Source organism: Danio rerio, chromosome 20, assembly GCF_052040795.2.
Source record: "Danio rerio strain M-AB ecotype USA chromosome 20, GRCz13ab, whole genome shotgun sequence".
NCBI lineage: Eukaryota > Metazoa > Chordata > Actinopteri > Cypriniformes > Danionidae > Danio > Danio rerio.
In genome coordinates, this window is record NC_141040.1 from 22,978,741 (window position 1) to 23,000,487 (window position 21,747).

Here is a 21,747-nt window from a genome sequence, read left to right on the forward strand (position 1 = left end):
CCTTGGTCGGTCAGTTCAGGGATGTGTTCTCAGAGAAACCGGGCCGAACCACCATCATCCAGCACGACATCATCACCCCACCTGGCACCATCGTCCGGCAGAGGCCTTATCGAGTACCAGAAGCTCGCCGGCTGGCTATCAACGATGAGATCCAAAAGATGAGGAAATTGGGAATCATCGAACCATCTCGTAGCCCGTGGTCCAGCCCCATAGTGATGGTCCCCAAACCCGACGGCACCCTCCGCTTCTGCAATGACTTCAGGAAGCTGAACGAAATTTCCAAATTCGACGGGTACCCCATGCCTCGGGTGGACGAGCTGCTGGATCGGCTGGGTGGAGCCCGATTCATATCCACGATCGACCTCACCAAAGGCTACTGGCAACTACCACTAAGTGAAAGCGCCAAGGAGAAAACCGCCTTCTCCACTCCCGGTGGGCACTGGCAATACCGGGTTCTTCCCTTCGGGCTCCACGGGGCTCCAGCAACATTCCAGCGTATGATGGACATCCTGCTGAGACCCCACCAGCCGTATGCAGCAGCATACCTCGACGACCTAATCGTCCACTCCGAGTCATGGGAAGAACATCTATCCCGGTTGCGGAGGGTGCTCCTTGATCTTCGTAGGGCTGGGCTCACAGCTAATCCCAAGAAATGCCACCTGGGTCTAGCAGAAGCAAAATACCTCGGTTTCCACATCGGTAGAGGTCTCATACAGCCACAACAGAACAAGATCAGAGCACTACAAGAAACTCCACAACCCACCACAAAGACCCAGGTACGTGCATTTCTGGGGTTAGCGGGCTACTATAGATGTTTCATTCCCAATTTCTCATCCATAGCCAGCCCGTTGACAGACCTGACCAGAAAGGGGCAGCCAGAGAAGATACAATGGAACAGGGAAGCAGATGGCGCGTTCCAAGCCCTGAAGACGGCACTAACATCTTCTCCGGTACTGCACGCACCTGACTTCGGCTGCCCCTTCATCCTACAAACAGACGCTTCCGACTCGGGCCTGGGCGCGGTCCTCTCCCAGGTCCACGGCGATGAAGAACACCCCATCATGTACGTGAGTCGGAAGCTTACCCCTGCAGAGACCCGGTACGCCACGGTGGAGAAGGAGGCCCTGGCGATCAAGTGGGCAATCCTGGAGCTCAGATATTATCTCCTTGGCAGAAGATTCACCCTGGTGACCGACCACGCTCCACTTCAATGGATGTCAACGGCGAAAAATAACAACGCTCGAGTCACCAGATGGTTCCTGTCGCTCCAGGATTATAACTTCACGGTACAACATCGAGCCGGGGCCTCCCACGGAAACGCCGACGGGCTCTCAAGGCTATGGTCAGGATGGGCAGGTCTGTCAAACCATTCTACCCCCCCTCACAATACTCTACCTTTTCTCCGCAGGACACCCAGGACCAGAACGACGCTAAGGGGGGGGGGAATGTAACGAGCAATTATATGCCACGTCGCCCTGGTCGCAAATTTCACCCAGCTGGACCTTCATCAAGCCAGGATCGTACACAGCTGGAGCTCATCAAGCGGAGAGACATATAAGCCCAACCTACGCCAGGAGAAGATGAGCTTCATTCCTTCTATGACTCCCTGTGCTAATGCTTGTCTCTCTGTCTCTCCTTAGCGGACTCCAGCTCGTGACGATCCTGCACCCGACTACTCACCGTCCTTCACCTACTTCCCGGAGCACCAGAGCACCTCACCCTAAAGAAGAGCACCTTTTACAGCACATTCACTTTGTAAATAAAGCACCCTCCGGGGACTTGTCTGTAAACTCATCCTGTTGTGCCGCTGTTTTCCCTCTGCCTCGCTACACAAGTTATTCACGTGCACGCGCAAACCCGGGAGATTTCAAACCTGAGGCCCCGCCCTCTAACGCAGAAACCCAGACACACACACACACCCACAAACACACGCACACAAACATGCCGGTTGATTGAAGTCACACTGCAGATGGATATCATCGAGTCTCTACCCAAAGATGAAACCTCAGCATTATAACCAAGCAGTTGGAAAGTACTGGAAACTTCTGCAAACTACATGTTACAAAGAATACTTCATCTGCGTTTGTTAAAGGAAGGATCAGTAAAGAGTAACTTACTGCTGGACGTCAGGATGGGTTTCTTCCTCCATTTCTCAAGTGTAAGTACGTGCGATTAAAGTTGTTGCCTCGTTGACTCAAGCTTGCAAATGTATTTAGTTGTGATTTGTTACTTGTAACCGCGTGTACTGTATCAGGTTAACTGGCTATATTCTCTTATCTGGTGCAAAGTCACGTTAAAAACACGACGCGTGCTGCTTTGTTTACGAGTGTGTAAAGTGTTTATGAGTGTGTGCGCTGTCGTCCGGAGGTATGTGTGTGTGTTTGTGTGTGTGTGTGTGCGTGTGTGCGCGCGTGTTGTCGTTCGGTGGTGTGTGTGTGTGTGTTTTTGTGCGTGTGTGTGCGCGCGCGCAAGGACAAGGGCATTGTGTGTGTGTGTGTGTGTGTGTCTGTGTCTGTGAAAAGAGCAGAGTGAGCTATGTGAGCTATGTGATCTCCTCGACAGTTTTTGGAGTTTTTGCTCAATAAAATAGTCGTCTGAATTTTCAAGTCCATAGTCTGTATTTACATTGACCCACTGGCAGCTAAAATCCACGCCTACACTATCTAGCGTGTATGAACTGTGATTACTTTTATATTGCTGATTAGCTGTTTGGCATTTCACTCTGACTGAAGGCAGTCGACCAATCGCAACAGGCTGTCATCGGTCCAATCAGCTCAGATTAGCTTCGCGCTAAGGAGGGGTTTGGGAACAAATGAATCACTGGACGATTCATACAGGAGTCGCTGGGATAATTAGGTAAAAATAAATGCAGATTATAAGACCACGAAAGTGTTTTTTGACCTTGCATGCATATTAGACTGTTGTTGGAGACCCTTACAACCAAGATATGACCCTATTTCATGTATAATATGGGCTCTTTAAAGAGGAGGCATGGCACCCAACCCCACCCCTTACCCCAACCGTCATTGGGTAATGAGCAAATCGTACTTAATTGTACAAATTAGATCGTCCAAAATCATACGAATTAGCCACTAAATCAAAAAGTTTAGAAGTTGCCGTGAGATTGTGTTGGAAGTTTAGAAAAAGGTACATAAACGGTAACCCATAAGGATTATTAAAAGATTCTGTTAAATTAAAATAAAGTTTTTTAGATGTTAGTATCAGCATGTTAGTCTTCAGGTTATCTTTGCCGGCAGTTAGCTCTCTGCAACTCTCACATGCTTGCCCACTGAAGCTAAGTAGGGCTGCGCCCGGACAGTACCTGGATGGAAGACCACATAAGAAAGCTAGGTTGCTGCCGGAAAAGATCTTAGTGAGACCAGCAGGGGGTGCTGCTCAACCTGTGGTCTGCGTGGGTCCTAACACCCCAGTATATTGATGGGACTCAGTGAGAGCCGTCAGATGGATGAGATGTTAAACCAAGGTTCTAACTCTCATTAAAAATGGTCATTAAAAATCCCAGGATGTCCTTTGAAAAAGAGTAGCGGTTTAATCCCGGCAAACTGGCCAAATTTGCCCTCTGTCCATCATGGCCTCCTAACCATCCCTGTGTCATAATTGCCTTTACTCTGTCCTCTCTCCACCAATCAGCTGGTGAGTGGTGTGCGGTCTGGTGCAATATGGCTGCCGTCATGTCATCCAGGTGGATGCTGCACACTGGTGCTGGATGAGGAGATTCCCCTCCATTGTGTAAAGCGCTTTGAGTGCCCAGAAAATTGCTATATACATGTAAAGAATTATTATTATTATTATTATTATTATAATAATAATAATTATTATTATTATTATCTATGAGCTAGTGTGCTTTAAAAACAATTACAAAATTAGCATTTAGGAGATATAAACATCCAAAGCTTGCAGTTTGTCACTTCCGCTGGCTTAATTCAGCTTCTCATTACATTGTAAATCTTTTGACCAGTCAAATGCTCTCTCAAGTGTATCTGACATGCCCCGCCCCTTTCAGAATGCTTCTCATGTACTTTTCTTTTGTTGTACTTGAGCTCCTCAACTCTCACTGGCAGAACTGTGATAAAAATTAAATGTTATTGGCTATTTTTTAAAGGGGAGGAGATACTCTATGTCCCACCTTGTTTTTATGTTTCAGTTGAAATTGCGTCACAAAGGACACTTTACTATGCCATGATAAGCACAATTTTTTTTATGAATGGAGGTAAAGCAACACAACAGACTCAGGTACATCAAGAGAAAATGACAAACATGTCAGATATACTGCAGAAGATAAAATTACTGAAATTGCTGAAATTCATGAGCAAGTATGCAGCCAGATATAATTGTTTATTTTCTGTAGCCTTTGGGAGGAAATCTTTAAGAGGCTAATACTGTAATATTGACCTTAACAGTTTTTTTCGGCCATGCAAAAAAAAAAAAAAAAAAAAAACTTTCTTTATGAAGAAAATTATATTAGAAAATACAGTGGAAAAACTTGCTTTAACATTACTTTTTCAATATATAAAATAGAATAAACATTTCACAGTGCACAATTTTGGTCTCTCCACCCATATGAGAACATCCTCTAGAACAATATTGAAGCATTGTTATTTCTGATCAAAGTAAATGATCCACAGAAGATGCTCTTAGTCTGTGTGAAGGGTCATATAACCCACTTCTGAAAATTGGAAATGACCCACAGAGGCCAGTTCTCTGCTGTCACATTGTCAGTGTTCAGTTCCCTGTCCTTCACACAGCTTGTGGACACAGCATGATAAATTTGCTGACATCCTTCCTGTAATCGATTCATGAAAAATCCAGAATGTTTGCTTCTCTTCATCACCCATTGACACAACTTTACCTTTCAACTCAGAGGGTCTGACATATTGATTTACGATCAAAAAGTTAAGTATTAACAGACATAGCACTATTTTACTAAATTGTTTTCTTTATGTGATCAGAGGAGAATTTGTTGCTCATCATCCAACATGTTATTTACCAACCAGGGAATGTTAAAAAAAGAAAATTTGAGAAGGGCGTCTAACACTTGCAGCAACTAATGTGACCTTTGGAACTGTCAATGTTATTTTAATACGCAGTGAGAATGGATAGTGACTTCTCTCCACGTGCACAAATTCACACACATCAGCTCTGTAAGGAAATGGCAGAAGCTCAATTGTGATATTTGAGAGTGAACTTTCTCTATGTGGCAACATCAAATATGAAGTTTCGCTTTTAATGAGCTCCAGTGAAAACCCCAGTGACCTTCATTGAGTCAAATGTACACTTGAGAAACATCACCACCGCACTCCCATGAATATTCATCAGACCAGCACAAAAACACTTCATTATTCACTTGTTTGTGTGCTGTACTGTATTCTGCTCCCCTTTGAGTTGAACAAACTCAATTAATTTCACTGTTGTTTTGTATGGAAGCTTCGAAGTTAATAACTTTTCAAAACGACATGCTAGTGTGGCAAATCTGAAAATTTGTGCATCTGCATTTGAATAACTATATATTATCTTATACAGATCCTTGATATACTGTTAGAAGTGTTCACGCTGAAAATTTCAAGATGTAAAAGTGCACTTTAAATTCTCAAAAGATAAGCCGAAAAAAAATGAAGTGTGCTGTCGTTAAACAGTAACTACATAGTGTAAAGTGCATAGTACATCATTTGGGATGGAATGTGGTTTTGTGATATATACATATACATATACTGTTTATATTTTTGTTGTTAAATGTGACACATTTTGTATATGCACACTACCATTTAAAGTTTAGGGTCAGTAAGATTTTGAAAAAAGTTATTTTAGCCACCAAGGCTGCATTAATTTGAGTAAAATGACAATAAAAATGTCAACACAGGCCCATTAGAGGTAAATGCTTCAGCTCACATTTTTGTGGACTAGCAAAAATACACTTCAACGCACAGTATATTTGACTGCAGTGCTCAGTTTGCTCATCACATTGACATGTATCTGAAATGTACAAGACAACAGCCGCAGTACCTACTCAGTAGGTACAAATCTATTATAGTATGAATGTGAGTAGTATAAATGAAACTTTGAATTACTAAATCCGGCATTTTTTCATCAATCAAGTGACCTACCTGCATCAGTTGCGTCAATTTCACACACTTCAATATACAGTATATCTGACTGCAATGGTTAGATTGCTCATCACATTGACATGTATCTAAAATGTACAAATGTATGTGTACAAAATCGCCTATTACTCAGGCACTGCAATTGAATTTAAAACGTACTACTCGACTGTTAGAAAAGCATGTTCTATACCAGGGGTGTCTACACTCAGTCCTGGAGGGCCTTGTGTCCTGGAGAGTTTAGCTCCAACCCTAATCATACTCACCTGAACCAGCTAATCAAGCGCTTACTAGATATACTACAAACGCCCTGGCAGGTGTGTTGGAGCTAAACTCAGCAGAACACCGGCCCTGCAGGACCGACTTTGGACACCAACTATGAAATCACCTACTACTCAGTAGGTACTGCATATGAATTTAAATATACTATTCAACTGCTAAAAAAAAGTATGAATGTGAACCGTATAATCGAAACTCGGACATACTACATCCACCATTTTGTCAGGCTGAGGCATGTATTTCAAATGAGATGGGCCTTATTGTGAAACAATATTGTCATGTAAAATTCCCAATTTTTATGTTTTCAAATAAGATTTATTATAGCGATGACAAAGCTAACTCTCAGCATCACTACTCCTGTCTTCAATGTCACATGACTCTTCAAAACATAAAAACAGTTGGGTACAGCTCAGTGTTAATAATTAAAAAGTAAATAAAAAAAATATGTTTTTACAAGTAAAAACAGCAACTCAGGTTGTGCGATTAATCGAAATCGAATCACAATCACAAACGTTACAATTAGCTAATCACGGCCATCTGTGTGTGAGTCTTACTAGCCAATTGAGTAAGCGCACTTTCATTCTGCCCAATCAAAATTGCGCAACTGAACTATGAGGAATGGCCACAATAAAAAACAAACAGGATAGAGTGGGATGACGGTGTTTACCGCTTCAGAAGCATTAATAGATGAATTAATATCTATGAACATCTACTACATCTGTAATAGGAGAATAATTTGGGTTTAAAGTCACAGACACTGAAAGAGCTAAAACTTGTAAGAGCTCTCAAAGAAAATACAACACCTAGCACCTATAAAAGGTGGATATATGAAGAATGTCTTGCTTAAAAGTCAAATGAAAGTATTGCCAGTGACACTCAATCTAGTAACAAGCAACAGCAAAGTTTCAGCCATTTTAGTTTGCTTAATGTTTTGTATTTTTATAATTATTTGTTTGTTGTTTTTTAATAAGCTACTGTCACACAACCAGCGATCGCTTTACAGAGATCGCTGGTTCTCACACGAACTCTCAAAACTACATTTCCGCATTTCCCAGGACTACATTTTCATACATGCACTGCTCCCAAACACGCACGCCTGTTCATTCATCTATCCTGATTGCAATCACCAGCTGAACCTTGTCACAGACTGATATCACACCATTCATAAGCCACTCTTTCACCCTTCCAGTTGGCCGAGTCTTGTTTGCATCTTTGTGACCTCACAACGCGTTTCCCTGTCTTGTTTTCTCCGTGTTAGACCTAAGCCTTGTCACCCTTGTTCTCTAGTTTAGCCGCCTGCCTTTCGACCTTTTGCCTGTTTATCGTTTATGATTCTGGACTGTCTATAGATACCCGTTTGCACCTGATGACCACTGCTTGCCTGACATTGAATAAACCTGCATATTGGATCTTACCTTCTGTTGTGGTGTTACTCAACGTCGTTACAGCTACACTATCTCTCTAATGTGAGAAAATTTGTGTTTCATTTCTAAATATTTAAAACAAATTTGAATGAATGTTTAAGTTAGTTAATAATTTTCAGTTACTTTTTTTAACCAACACAACGATACAGATTATTGAGCTGAAGCTTGACTACAGAATTAAATCGAATACAGAATTAAATCAATATCTGTCAAAGAAATCACAATTAGATATTTTCCTTAAATCGCACAGCCCCACTTAAGAAACAACCAAAATGCATCTTAAGCCTTTTTTACAGCCGGTATTAAAAAATACAATGCATTTCTAGAAAGACAGACAGCCGTAACAAATCAGATCATTAAAAATTAATCCACAGAGAGCATATCTAAAATCCCAAGACACAACTGTTGATTTTAATAATTCATTATGCAAATTTTCTTGGCTTTCAATAAATATACATTCTCTCAGCATCAAGAGAGAGCCGGCTATTCCTCCAGCCATTTGCCTGGCTCCCAGTTCAAGTGGGAATGGGGATGTTTTGTCCCCAGAGAGCCTCATGAACTTCACATCCGACGCGTCAGAATGACAGCAGCGCGTCCAGCCTCGGGCCCCTGCTGTCACCACTGATGTCTCATAAAACCACTGGCCTCTTTTCCACACAGACACACTGCATTCCGCGTGCAGACAGAACAAAAGTTGACATGAGCGGCCAGCTCATTCAATCATTAAAGCATAAACGGTTGAAGTGTGAAAGTTGGCACTGTGATGTTATTTGTACAGTGCGACCAGCTGTCTCTCTGTGCCTGACCAAGATTCAACACATTTCAGAAAGCCAGTCAACCTCGAACCCTTCATCGGATACATAGATTCCATCTAATTGGAGTATCTTTTACACATGGCAGGAAACTGTGGGAAAACTGTTTCTACAATACTGTTGCACAAACAGTTGTTTTTTCTCTGTTGTACAAAAAAACAAAAAGAGTTCAGTATTTGTTTGATAAAGTAATTTAATTAATTTTTATTTATTCTATTTATATTATTTTTTATATATGTATACGTTTAAAGAAACCCAAAGTCAATTTTATAAATGTATGTGCTTCTTGACATAATCACATGCTCAACTGTGGTTTTCAGTCAGTCAAACGGTTGAAATGTGCCAGTTGCAGGAATATTGTGCTGACAATGATTTGATTATATGATTAATAGGATTCTACCATACAAACTGTTTAGAATAATGATTAAAAACAATGCATCATCTGTTTTTATGCCTGTATATAAACTGGCCTTGAAGAACTGCCCTTTGAGCAACCAGAATGGAACCTCTTGTGTTTCTTCTGTATTGTTCTCTTGCTGCAAGAACATTAACATCTCAGAAAATGAATCTTCCTGAGTTTTGGAAAAAACTTTTGATCCTACAGTATTGTTGTCTTGTTTAACAGCACAAATATGTATATATACAGTTGAAGTCAGAATTATTAGCCCCCCCTGTTTATTTTTTCCCCAATTTCTGTTTAACGGATAGTAGATTTCTTCAACACATTTCTAAACATAATAGTTTTAATAACTCATTTCTAATAACTGATTTATTATCTTTACCATGATGACAGTAAATAATATTTTACTAGATATTTTATTTCAGGACACTTCTATACAGCTTAAAGTGACATTTAAAGTCTTAACTAGGTTTATTAGGTTAACTAGGCATTATTGTATAACGATGGTTTGTTCTGTAGACTGTACACTATTGAAAAATATATGGCTTAAAGGGGCTAGTAATTTTGACCTTAATTTTTTTTATATATAAAATTAAAACCTGCTTTTATTCTAGCTGAAATAAAACAAATAAGACTTTCTCCAGAAGAAAAAATATTATCAAACATACTGTAAAAATTTCCTTGCTCTGTTAAACATCATTTGGGAAATATTTAAAAGAAAAAAATTCAAAGGGGTAATAATAATTCTGAATTCAACTGTATTTATATAGGCCAAAAAGAATTATTTACACCTCACTTCACCTAAAATTTGTTTATTATTATTATTTTTTTATTTTGTAGATAACCGACCAACAAAAATGCATTAAAATAATGATACAATTAAATTTGTTACAAAAGAGCATTTTTTCCAACAAATTAGGCTTTATGAAGTGGTCAAAAACTGTTTCAATGTTTTGATAACTGTTGTTGTTTTGGGTTTTTCATAATCACGTAATTCAAAATTCAGTTATTCTAAAGAGATTGTTGTGGTTGTTGTAGCTACTAAATCATATTAACAGAAACAGAAATTATTTAGATGTGTGTTTGAACTGAAGCATTAGAAAACGTGCAATTGGCTACCATGAGAGGTGCGAATTTAGTTTTGCAACTTTAAAGGGCTCCACAGACTATTCAAATAAAATGGTCTATTGTTGCACAATTGTGTGAGCATTCTAGTGACTTTTCCACATGCAATATTATATATTGTAGATAAACCATTAATTACGATACTACCATGTACAAACTACAGTGGCACCGCCAGTATTTTGGAGCTATAGTATCGCAATACCACCATAATACCAGTAAACAGTGCAACCCTAATATATATATATATATATATATATATATATATATATATATATATATATATATATATATATATATATATATATATATATATATATCATGACTTATTACTTTTTTACAATGTATTATGAATAATATTGCATTTTAATATACATTTAGATTTAGAACAGTTGCAAAGAATGAATAATTAAACTAATTAATATTTTAGTGCTGCACTACTTACATAGTCTACACTGTTGCATCTAATGATTCGTTATAAAACTATTTTACAATATTTTTGCTATAAAAATATTGATAGACAATGAAATTTTAATTAACATTTTCTGTAAATCATGTGAAATATATATATATTTTTATATTTGCTAAGTATATATTAATAATGAATAGGACAGTATAATTAAAGCATAAACTTTAAAACAAGTCCTAATTTTATGATTTTGTTTCCTATATATATCTTGCCTTGAAAAGTTTAAATATAAGTCAGATTAATTATTTATATATTTATTTATTCATTTACTTGCGTTGTTAGGCGAAAAATAAAATAAAATTAACAAACCCATTGCATGACCATTTTAATAACTGTATACAATTAATCAATTTATAGAAGCCAAATGAAATTACAGCAGCACTGCCATTATCAAAATATTAATTTTTAACGCCAGAAGACAAATTCATATAGTTAGTCTACTTGAGTAAAAGAAAGCAGCACTGGTATCGCGTGAACAGCGGTGTAGATGGAGACCTGTGAATGTAAACAGAGATAAACGCCACTCACTTTCATGCTTGGACGTTCCCCATGTGTGCCGCGGAACTCCTGGACTTTTTATTATTGCTCTCCCGGCGGATTTCAGCGCATCCATGCTGGAAAGAGACCGCAGAGCAGGTGCCGCGCTCTTCTCTGGTGCCCGCTGAGGGAATGAGGAAAGTAGAGTAGCATGCGGCGAGTAACCGAGCGAGTGGACACGAGCAGCCTATAGACAGTCCTGGATCTGTACAGTAACATTAACCCTTCATTGACTGAGAGAGAGGCGCAGCCTATAGACACAGTCCCGGATACGTACAGTAAACCTAATATTAACCCTTCGCTGACTGAGAGACACGAGAGTAGACACTCACGCCGTCCTGGATCTGTATAAATAACATTAACCCTTCAATGACAGATTCACTTCATGACTATCAATGAATGAAGAAATTAGAGTCTCATTATTCATTCGGGTTATTTAGTGAATGGTGGTTTGTTACCAATGTAAACAAAAACTAACAATGAAAAGTTAACAACTTTTAGTGTACTAGCTGTAAGTATTGTTTAGTCTATATTATTTTCCCCCACTGACATGAAGCATCACACTACAGATTAATTATTGTTTTTGTTTACCATGTTCACTTGTTTAGCCCTTGTTTGGTTCTCATCATTGCTACCTCTTTTTGACTCATTTGAATCATGTTTTTAGCTCTCATATTTATTCTCCCTCCCTAACAGATTTTGTTTCGTTCGCTTGATTCAAATGTTATCACTCAATTGAATGGGTTTTATCAGTTGTTATCAGCTGATAGATATGGGCCAGTAGGGGCCTTCTGTGCCTACTAGTAGGCTCAGAAGGCAGTAATCATCCATCCACATGCTTAATCAACTATAGATCACATACAACTGTGGCCAAAAGTTAACAAGAATTATTGATATTATTCATTAAATTTCCCATTAATTGTATTTTATTAATGTCGACCCCTAACCCAACCCTAAACCTAACCATTACAGTAATGTAAAAGAAGATCTGGAGTCATCTCTATTAGTATTGATGATTTATGTGGATGGATGATAACAGGCTTCTGAGCCTACAAGTCACAGAAGGCCCCTACTGGCCCATAATTATCAGCTGATAACGCCCATTTAATTGAGTGATAACATTCCAATTGGGTGCTTTGAATGTTTTTCTTTTTTCTATTGTTAGACTTATGCAATGTGACCAGTTAAGCTACTACCTGCGGCTTCCCAAGCTCATTTGCTTCTTTTATTGTGTCCCATACATATTTCCCATAAGTCTGCCTGTGCACATTCTACAAAGTGGGACTCAATATTGCTGCCAGGTGTAAGCTGCCCACAGAAGGTCCTCCTGGGAATCACTTATTTGTAGAGTTGGTCCTATTGAATAATGGTTCAATTTTCTCCGCCTGCCCTACTGAGGAGGAATTCATGAGCCCCATTCTAGCCCCAGAACTCAGCCAAGATGAGCCAACCATCACCCCATTGCATGGAGCCATACCCACCCCAGACAGAGAACCAGAGCCTGCAACAAAGAATGAACCATTGTGTCCTGGAGAAACAGAGCTGAAAATTGCCTCGAAGCCTCAGAGCCAGAGAGTAAAGCGATGTCGGACCAGGTGTCGTAGCCTTGACATCACCTAAAATAAATTTGTGAGTGCTATTGGAGTACAAGGGCAAGATTGGGAGCCCTACCCCCACTCTTACCACTGAGGGTGAGCTACAACTGGACACTGGGAACTTTTCTGTAATAATAGGTTATTCTGAGAGAGATTATTGGCTTCTCCAGTCCTTACTGGCCCTGTTCAGCAGTAGAGTCTCCACCCAACCTTTCTCTTACCTCCTCTTTCATCAGCCAATCATCTATCTCTGACTTTGCCGGTCCCTTCAATTCCCTCAGCTCAGCCCTCTCAATCTTGTGGTGAAATTTTACAACAGACTTCCACTCACCAGTGGCATGTGTCAGTTGCCAGTCATCCTACCAACTCCTTTGTCCCTCCAACTCTGCCTTTGTCAGTCATCACCCTGGATCCTCCTTGGGACTCCACTCCTCTGTCTGTGCTTGTCCCTCAATTCTTCTGGCTCCATTGAGCTCCTCATTCCCTCCAGCTCCACCTTGGTCATCTGTCGCTCCAGCTCCAGCACAGTCTTCCAGATCCTAGACTCTGCCTCAATCGTCAGAGCCATCAACTCAGCCTTGGCCCTTGGGACCTTCAATGTTGCCCTGACTCGTTGGTTCTCTGTCTTTAGCCTGGGTTACTCTTACATCTGCTCCACCGTGATTCTGGCTGTGGTTTAGGTTTTGCCTGGTTCCTCCTGTCTTGTCACATATCCATTTTCTACTAAGGCAGTTCAAGTGCTGGTTTGGAGCCAGAACCTAGTTCCAAATTTATCCTTTGTCTATTGACACCCAAAGCATCGGCTCTGAACCAGCAAAAGTGGTTCTTAATGAGCACCAAATATCACTGGTCTAAAAGAACCACTTGCATCAGTGGCTGAGGTCAGGGTTGCTATGACAACAAAAAAGAACCAGTTTGGAGTGTCATTTTTGAAATATCAAAAGATTTTGTTTGGTTGCTGATGCAAATGTACAAAGCCAATAACATTAATAGCCATGTACTTTGATGCTGTGTTTGTATTTGATGCTTTTGCATTGCTGGGTAGGATGAAATGTATAGTGACATTGGACCTGGCTTTGCAGCGGCTCTGTTGTACATAATAAGTAGTAGTCCAAAGCAGAGTGGTTCTTTTCAAAGTAAACCAACTCTAAACCAGCAACAGCACTAGCTCAGAACTACAGTAGCACACAGTTCATGCTAGTGGAAAGGGGTGACAATCTCTGCCTAGGGTTTACTTTGTCTGGTCCATCCTGTTCCTGGTTTCTCTAGTCACCTCCCAGTCTCCACCAACCATCTGCTCCAGCTTGGCTCCTTCCTTCATCTTCACCTGATCCTTTCCAGTTTGCTCACTCTTCTACTGCTCCTCGTCCTTTTCCAGAACCCCCTCTCTCTGTCCTCATTTAGACCTCATATGTTTTAGCCTTATATTGTGTCTTTCCAGAGGGTGAGTGGACTGTCACTCCACTAACTTATTATGTGTTTTTGTTTCTTCTTCATTTTCTAGGTACCCTGTTCATCCTGTCTTTTTATTTACCACGCCCCCTTGTTTAGACCTTGTTTGATCATCATTTGTGTCAATCTCCTTATCTTGGATATTTAATCTTCCCTCCATACCCTGTGTTTTGGAAATGTTTCTTCTCTCTATTGAAGATTTTGATTAGTCAATTAAGGATTGTCAACTTCTTCACGCTTGTTAAATTTAGAACTGTGCAGCTTAACATCAAGCCTGCACTGACAATACACTAACACTAAAACTGCCTTATCCTGCTCCTGGTGTTTTTACAGGCTAACAAGACAAAGCCAAAATAGAAAAGCTATTTGTGTCAAATTTGGGACACCCTATAAAATAAGAATTATCAGGATAACTAGCTGCTAAGCACTAATAACTTTTAAAACATGTTCATCAGCAAGTAAAAGAACCTCTATACATGTTTATCAAGTTTGTTAGTTTGGAACATTCAGGTGTGTGTTAAGGAGGAAAGGCATTGCTCATAATCGTAGAGAATCAAGTGTTGTCGCCATCAATCTGGGAGGCCTAATACAGCAAGTATTCAACAGAGGAAGACATTTGAAACCAACATCAACATTTCCAGGAGTGGACTCCCAGCAAATTTATCCCAAGGTCAAACTGAAATGCCAGACAACCTTAGAAATAAGAAAAAAGTTTCTGACAAGTTGGGAAGAGTTGCCAGAAGAAAGACTTCTAGAACAGTACTCTTTGAACAAACAAGGTCAAACATGTTTGTTCATAAGGCACAGCTCCACATTGGCTGGAAGCCAAAAGAGTATGAACACAAACACCTCATATTGCAAGACTGTTGGTAGAGGGTTGAGGATTTTGGGCTTCCTTTATTGCCACAGGATATGGGCAGTTGGGCATTCCACAGCCATTGAGTTGACCATAAGTTCTTTTTTGTACTAAAGTTATTTAGATTTAAATGTGAGGCCATCTATCCGACAACTAATGTGAGCAACAGAAAATGATCCCAAGCACATCAGTAAATCTAATTGGAAGTTAAATAGTAACTTCAAAATCCAGACCTCATCTTGACTGAAAAGTTGAGCAAAAACAAATGCCCACAAACCTCAAACTGGAGTAGTGTTTTGAGAAAGAGTGGGTCAAATTTCGGTATCACATTACTTTGATGGTCCCTTTAACACATTTTGTTGATTTTAAGTTACATTGCATCTGCATGACAACTAAGTCTCAATAGATTATAAGCAGATTGTTAGGTTGGGGTTATGGTTAAGGTTAGTGTAAATTGACATGCAAAGTTTTTTTTAGTCAGTTAAATCTGTTGAAGGAGCAGTATCAATAGATATTAAGCAGACAGTCTACTAATACTCAAATGAGAAGTAATTGGTATGTTGTTGCAATACAACTTTTAGTCAACAAAATATGCAACAGAGACGAAAAGTCAGTAGCTGCTGAGAAAAGTGGATCTACAGCAGCTCTACAAGCAATGAATAGGGTGTCTTCAGTTGTCCCCCATGCTGTTTTATATATTGGCTTTATGTTTGTTAAATAAATAATGACACATTGCAATTTGTCCTGTAATGTTGCACATCTGAAATTTTGTGATCAATACGATGTCCTATCAAAGTATTGTAATAACTTTTACAGTTACATCTATTCAGTTATAGTTATGGACACTGTTTCAGTGTAATGTGCTACTATAATACTGTTAGATGTATTTCACTTATAATCCTTCTAAACTAATTTGTCTGGTCTTTTTCAAATTAAATCAGAATATTATCAGTCCACCTGGCAAAAATGGTGAAATAGATATTATGGATTTTTATTAAAACTATTAGCCTGAAACAACAATAAAAGCAGGTTCAGGTAGCTTTAACAATGTTTTCTACAGTTAGTGAACTGTAAGTGCAAGTCTGGCTTCAAAAGTGAAAATAAAAAGGTTATAAAAACAAGTCCACAATGAGTTGCCAAAAACAAATACTGCAATGTTTTGCAATACTGCAAACTAAAATAAATGTCTTTAGTTAGTAAGTACAATACGCTATAAAGCCTGGAAAAATTTTAAGTAATAGCCTTTGTAGAGTTACAACATTGCTTGGATTTCTGATTGGACTCTGTTTTATTTGGAGTTATAGCGCCCTCTGCCTGCAGCCCGTGTTCTACAGAAATGCTGGCAAAAAAAAAGCGAAAATAGGGTTTTAAGAATCTCAAGTGCATCAAAGATTTTTTGAGCAAATAAATAATGATTATCATACATTTATACAATTATAAACAGAAAATGTACTATGTACATCCTCTAAATGCACAGTCAATAAAATGCAATTCACTCAATCGTTTATTTCACTCAAAACATATTTATATACACTGAAAAAATGATTCAAATATGATTTCAAGGATTTACAAATTTTTTTATAATTTATGTGGTTGTAAACAATTTTTGGGCTGAATTCAAACAAACAAATGAAGTTGAACAGTACTTAATTTTAATTTGTTTAAATTCAACACATATAAATTGTTTGCAACAGTTTTGCAGACATACCTTTTTTTCAGTGTAGCAAAAAAAGTAAAGCATATTATTTTTAAGCTTCACAAAAGCTTATCACAAAAATATTATTGTAATTTTAAGGATGTAGGATAACTTTGACACAAACCACTAAAGGTTTTTACCCATTATTGATACACGGTAAAAAAGGCTGGGTTCGACACAATCAATTTGTGTCAGGGCAACATGAAGGAATTAAGTTATATGATTAGTTTTAGCAAATTTAAGGGGATCAAACATAAAAATATTAGGTTTTCACAAAAAAGCCTAGTTAGAATGAACCACAAACGTTATTTTTGGAGTGCATATTTTAGCTTATAATAACATTTATATCATGTTTTTTTTTTTTTTTTACCTGTGTTGGGAAACAAGTAATACTGTGAAAAACTTTATAACTATATTGATATAAACCTTATAGCTAAATGTTATAATTATAATTTTAAGTCACTTTAATTTAAAGTAACTACATTTGTTTCTTAGTTACTTTTTAGGAAAAGTAATCTGAAAGTATATTTCAAGAAGTTCAGCCTTTTTCAAAAGAGTTCTTAACAGAGTGCCTAAAATTTTAATATAATACATTTTACCCAACTCTTTTTTACACACTATAAAACGATTGTTGGAAGAGCAAAAAATATTTTTAAGGTGATATAAAGTAATGTTTAGACATGGTTAAAAAGACATTCAGTTTGCACAAACATATTTTTTTTAAATTTAAGTTGACAACTCTACACTTTGTTGGGTCAATTATGAAGAGTTCAGATGGAATACCTCTAAATGCCATCTAAACTTTTCTTCTAAAATAAGCATTTTCCTCAGGCTCTTGTGGGTAGTTTCAGTAGATTTACTTTTATGTCGATGAATAGGGTATTTCATCAATGCATAGATCTACACTAGATGTTGCCTGTGCTATTGTTGTCTATTAGAATGGACGCGTCAACAGAGCTGCCATTTTAGTACAGAGGAGCGCTCCTTTGAAATGTGGGACCAAGGTGAAGTGGAGGACTGTCCATGCAGAGCCACAGATATACGCAAGTACAAATATATAAATATCTATGATCGAGTTTCCCTGGGGGTCAGTAAAAAATATTTTTTTTTATTTAGGAAAATGATCATTTTACATCACTTTTCTACATGGATGGATAAGTGACCGCATGGGCATTGCCGACAAAGAGCGCGTGTTTGTGTGCATGGAAATGTACTATCCACCCTCGCTGTTAAATTTGAACTAATGCGTGTCCTGACCCTGACACACACACACGCACACGCACACACACACACACCCTCTCCCGCTTACACTTCTCGTTCTAACAAAGGGAGTGATTCGTTGGTGAATTAATGAACTGCCGTTATGAACGACTTGTTTACTTAGCCGACAATAATACAAGTTTCCAGCACTACAGCATCTTGCTATCATATTTCATTTACTTTGTTTGCTTATTTTATTCAACAAAACTAGCATAAGCCTAGTATTTAGTGCAAGTTGGTGCTACTTTGCCTCATGGTCAGTGCAGTAAGTGACATCATCAAAAACGTGACTTAGCACAAAAGTTCAAATAAAGTGGAAAAAACGAAAGCTTACCCATAAAATGTTCTGCCTCTGTGCTTTGTCTGCTTCTACATCCGTACACGGCGCAAAAGTCCAGCATCTTCACGTTGGCTTAGTCTTGACTAGTGCAGTCGAATGACATTGTCCTGGGAACACTGTACAAATGTGGCAGCCCTAATGAAGCATGTTCAGGGTCTTTATGCGATATCTAGTGTATATATCTATGTCATCATTGTAAATCATTGTCTGTACAGGGAAATGATTTACATAAACATAGGAGGTTAAAAGAAATGCTAGTTTTCAAAAGGCATTTAGAGGTTTTTGCATACAAACTCTTCATATGTCAAACCCACCGTTAAGTGTTGTTTTTTTCTTTTACATTAATGTTAAATTGAAATTTTTAACCTAATTGGGTTTGTCCGTATTTCACAGTGTCGGCTTAACAAAACCCAGCCATTTTTTTTTGTGTAGCCAATATGGTTAATTTTTAAAAAAGTTGGGCTTATAAACAAACAATTTAGGTAATATATTAAAACAACACACACATGCACAAACACATGAACAACTGAATCAATCTGTGGACACTTTTATGTAATAACAATTAGTTGAAATAAAAGAAGGATAAATGTATTGATTCATTGTTAGGTAATATGTTATGCAAAATGATGCGAAGAAAAAAAAAAAGCAAAAAGAAAACCCATTCCTCATTGAATACAAATGGTTTTATTGACACACTGTTCCAATCATTGTTCCCAATCTGCAGTGCAGCATTGAAGAGTCAGTTTTGGAAACTCCTGGAAGTCTTTTAAACAGGATTTGTTTTTTGAACAGGACGGGGTTAAATGTTTGTATTAGAGGCCTGATCTAGCTTTCTGAGTTCTTCCTTCGATGCCAAGTGTCAAAAAAGCCAGCAAAGATAGTCTGGACTTGAAACATCTGTTGGCTCTGAGGTATTAGTTCAATGTATTACTCAGCAAGCTGAACTGCTTTGAGAAAAGGTGCTCACTTTAGCTAATGGGCTATTAAAACTCTCGACTCGACTGAGGAAAAACAAATGCTTGAACTGCAGAAATAAAGATCTAAAAGTGAAACAAGATCATTATTTTTAAGGGCGAAACACTGCAGGCAAAAATCACAGCTTTTGGAGTGACAAATTTGCATTTCAGATGCACTGAGTTATTCAAAGCTAAATTCAGAAGCTGAGAAATGTGTTCATATCTGACTGATAATATACAATATTTTATTCAACCTTTAGTCCTGGCGGTAAGCATAAATTTCTGAACTTTGGAGTGACAAAATAATACTCAAGATTCCATCTATAACATGTCAAAAGAAAGTAAACAAGCCATTTTTAACCAGAATTCATCCAATGTTCAGATTTTTGGGCAAGAAATGTATGCAAATTAGTGCTTATTTAACAAAATAATGCCTTCTTTCCTTATTTAAACACATTTTAGGAAACTTGTAATACAAAAAAAAAAATGCGATTTTGAATGTATTGTGAATGAATTTGTACCTATTCACCTGCAGTGTTTTGCCTAAATCATAGCCCTCATGGCGTTTACACCAGCTCTGACCTAAGATTAGCATATTCAGGACATACAGTAACAGAAACAGCATGACGCTGGAGGCTAATCCTAGACCTAAATCCCACAGAATGTACTGCTCCTTCATGAAAACGCAACGGTTATGTAAAAAAATTGCATAATTTGAATGAATGAATACCATGAGGGAAAAGCCCATTAACAAAGTTAGCTTTAGCCTGCAGCACACTTCTCTTCAGCCTGCGTGTTGCTAGTCACATGGCACATCAAGAAGCCATGCTATTAATCCATAGCTTATTACTTCATCTTTTTTCAGGGACGTGAACCATATGGTCATGAGATCAAAGGGTACAGCTAAAAGAAAAAGCTAATCGAATAAATTAACCAGAGCATCATCCAAATAGGCGATAGAGTTTACAGTATAAAATTGGTTAGCACTCCTCAAACTGGTTGACAAACATGCGCTAGGTCGTTTAAGTTTCTCTGATCTCCTGCATGGCGTTTTGGCATCTGCCCTCAGGCTGCTGAGTCTCTGCGGCTGGAAGCTCCAGGTGGGTCATGGAAGCAGTGGTTCTCCAGTTTTTTTTTTTTTTTGCTCAGACGCTGTCGATCTCAGGAACTGGGATGGGTTCGGTGCTGCCGGTCTGTTTGGAGGCACACAGAGGTTCATGGGATTGGCTGAGAGACTCTGCCGACAAGCTCTTACTAGACAAAATACTGCTGAGGCTCGGCTTCCGGGCGCCCCGCGGCTGAGCTTCAATCTCCACTCGCACCTCAATATTAGTGCCTTCCCTGATGGAAACAAAGCGAACAGAAGGGAAAAAATGTGGTTGCATTTTATTTTACAGTACATACACAGGTACATCATGATTTTGCCAAGCATGATGTGACCCTGGATTAACATCAACATTGATCCTTGAACATAATTTTTGTTCAAAAATATAATCCATAGCTATTCCCCACCCCTCAACCCAACCATAACTGTAAATCATTCCCCAACCAGAGGGGAATAGTAGTTGGATAACAGTTATGTAAAAGTGCTAAACCTAACCGTAAGCCTAAACATAAACTGTAAACATATGCCTTAATTCTGATCGGTTGATTGGAATGTTGTTCCAGGATTAACATCTATGTTGATCCTAACATGTCCTATTTGGTGAAATCAGGCTGGCGACATGCTTAGTGTACATATCTAAGAATGTAAATACACACACATGCATTCAAAAGTCTAGAGTAGTGGTGTCCAAACTCGGTCCTGGAGGGCTTATGTCCTGCAGATTTTGGCTCCAACTTGCCTTAACTTACCTGTAAGGATGTTTCTAGAAAGCCTAGTAAGAGCTTGATTAGCTAGCCCAGGTGTGTCTGATTGGGGTTGGAACTAAACTTTGCAGGATACCGACCCTCCAGGATCGAGTTTGGACACCCCTGGTCTAGAGGGTGTCTTTATATAAAAGACTACATTTCATTCATTCATTTTCTTTTTGGCTTAGTCCCTTTATTAATTTGGGTTGCCACAGAGGAATGAACTTATCCAGCGTATGTTTTACACAGCGGATACCTTTCTAGCTGCAACCTATCACTGGGAAACACCCATACACACTTATTCACAAACATACACTACAGACAATTTAGTTTACCCAATTCACCTATACTGCATGTCTTTGGACTTGAGAGGGATGCTAACATGGGGAGAACATGCAAACTCCAGACAGAAATGCCAACTGATTCAGCCGAGGCTCAAATCAGCGACCTCCTTGCTGTGAGGTGATCATGCTACCCACTGCGCCACTGTGACGCCAAGACTACATTTATTTGATCAAAATTTAAAATAAGTGTTTTGTTATTTTTTCCCCAACTTTATTTAAAAATTTACAAATATCACAG

General features: G+C 38.7%; 2 protein-coding genes across 17 annotated transcripts in view; both read right to left on the reverse strand.

Annotated features, from left to right (window-relative positions):
- si:dkey-71h2.2 overlaps window positions 1–18,504 on the reverse strand; it is a 97,888-nt gene extending 79,384 nt beyond the window's left edge. For 10 of the 13 annotated variants that reach the window (XM_087298121.1, XM_087298127.1, XM_087298131.1 and 7 more), the window contains exon 1: window positions 11,151–11,293. In XM_087298121.1, the coding sequence (XP_087154247.1) occupies window positions 11,151–11,235 (85 nt within the window). In that variant the 5' untranslated portion in view covers window positions 11,236–11,293. Of the gene's footprint in view, window positions 1–11,150; window positions 11,294–18,352 lie in introns of those variants that run through there. The other 3 variants (XM_087298126.1, XM_087298132.1, XM_087298123.1) reach the window with 2 other exon arrangements.
- Window positions 18,505–19,022: 518 nt separating this feature from the next.
- Window positions 19,023–21,747, reverse strand: part of si:ch211-278j3.3 — a 48,890-nt gene continuing 46,165 nt past the window's right edge. For 3 of the 4 annotated variants that reach the window (XR_015517882.1, XR_015517881.1, XM_087297705.1), the window contains one exon: window positions 19,027–20,655. Coding sequence is in view for 2 of the 4 variants with exons in the window: in XM_087297705.1 (XP_087153831.1) it covers window positions 20,460–20,655 (196 nt within the window). In the remaining 2 variants the exon portion in view is untranslated. Of the gene's footprint in view, window positions 20,656–21,747 lie in introns of all 4 variants that reach the window. The other variant, NM_001443504.1, reaches the window with a different exon arrangement.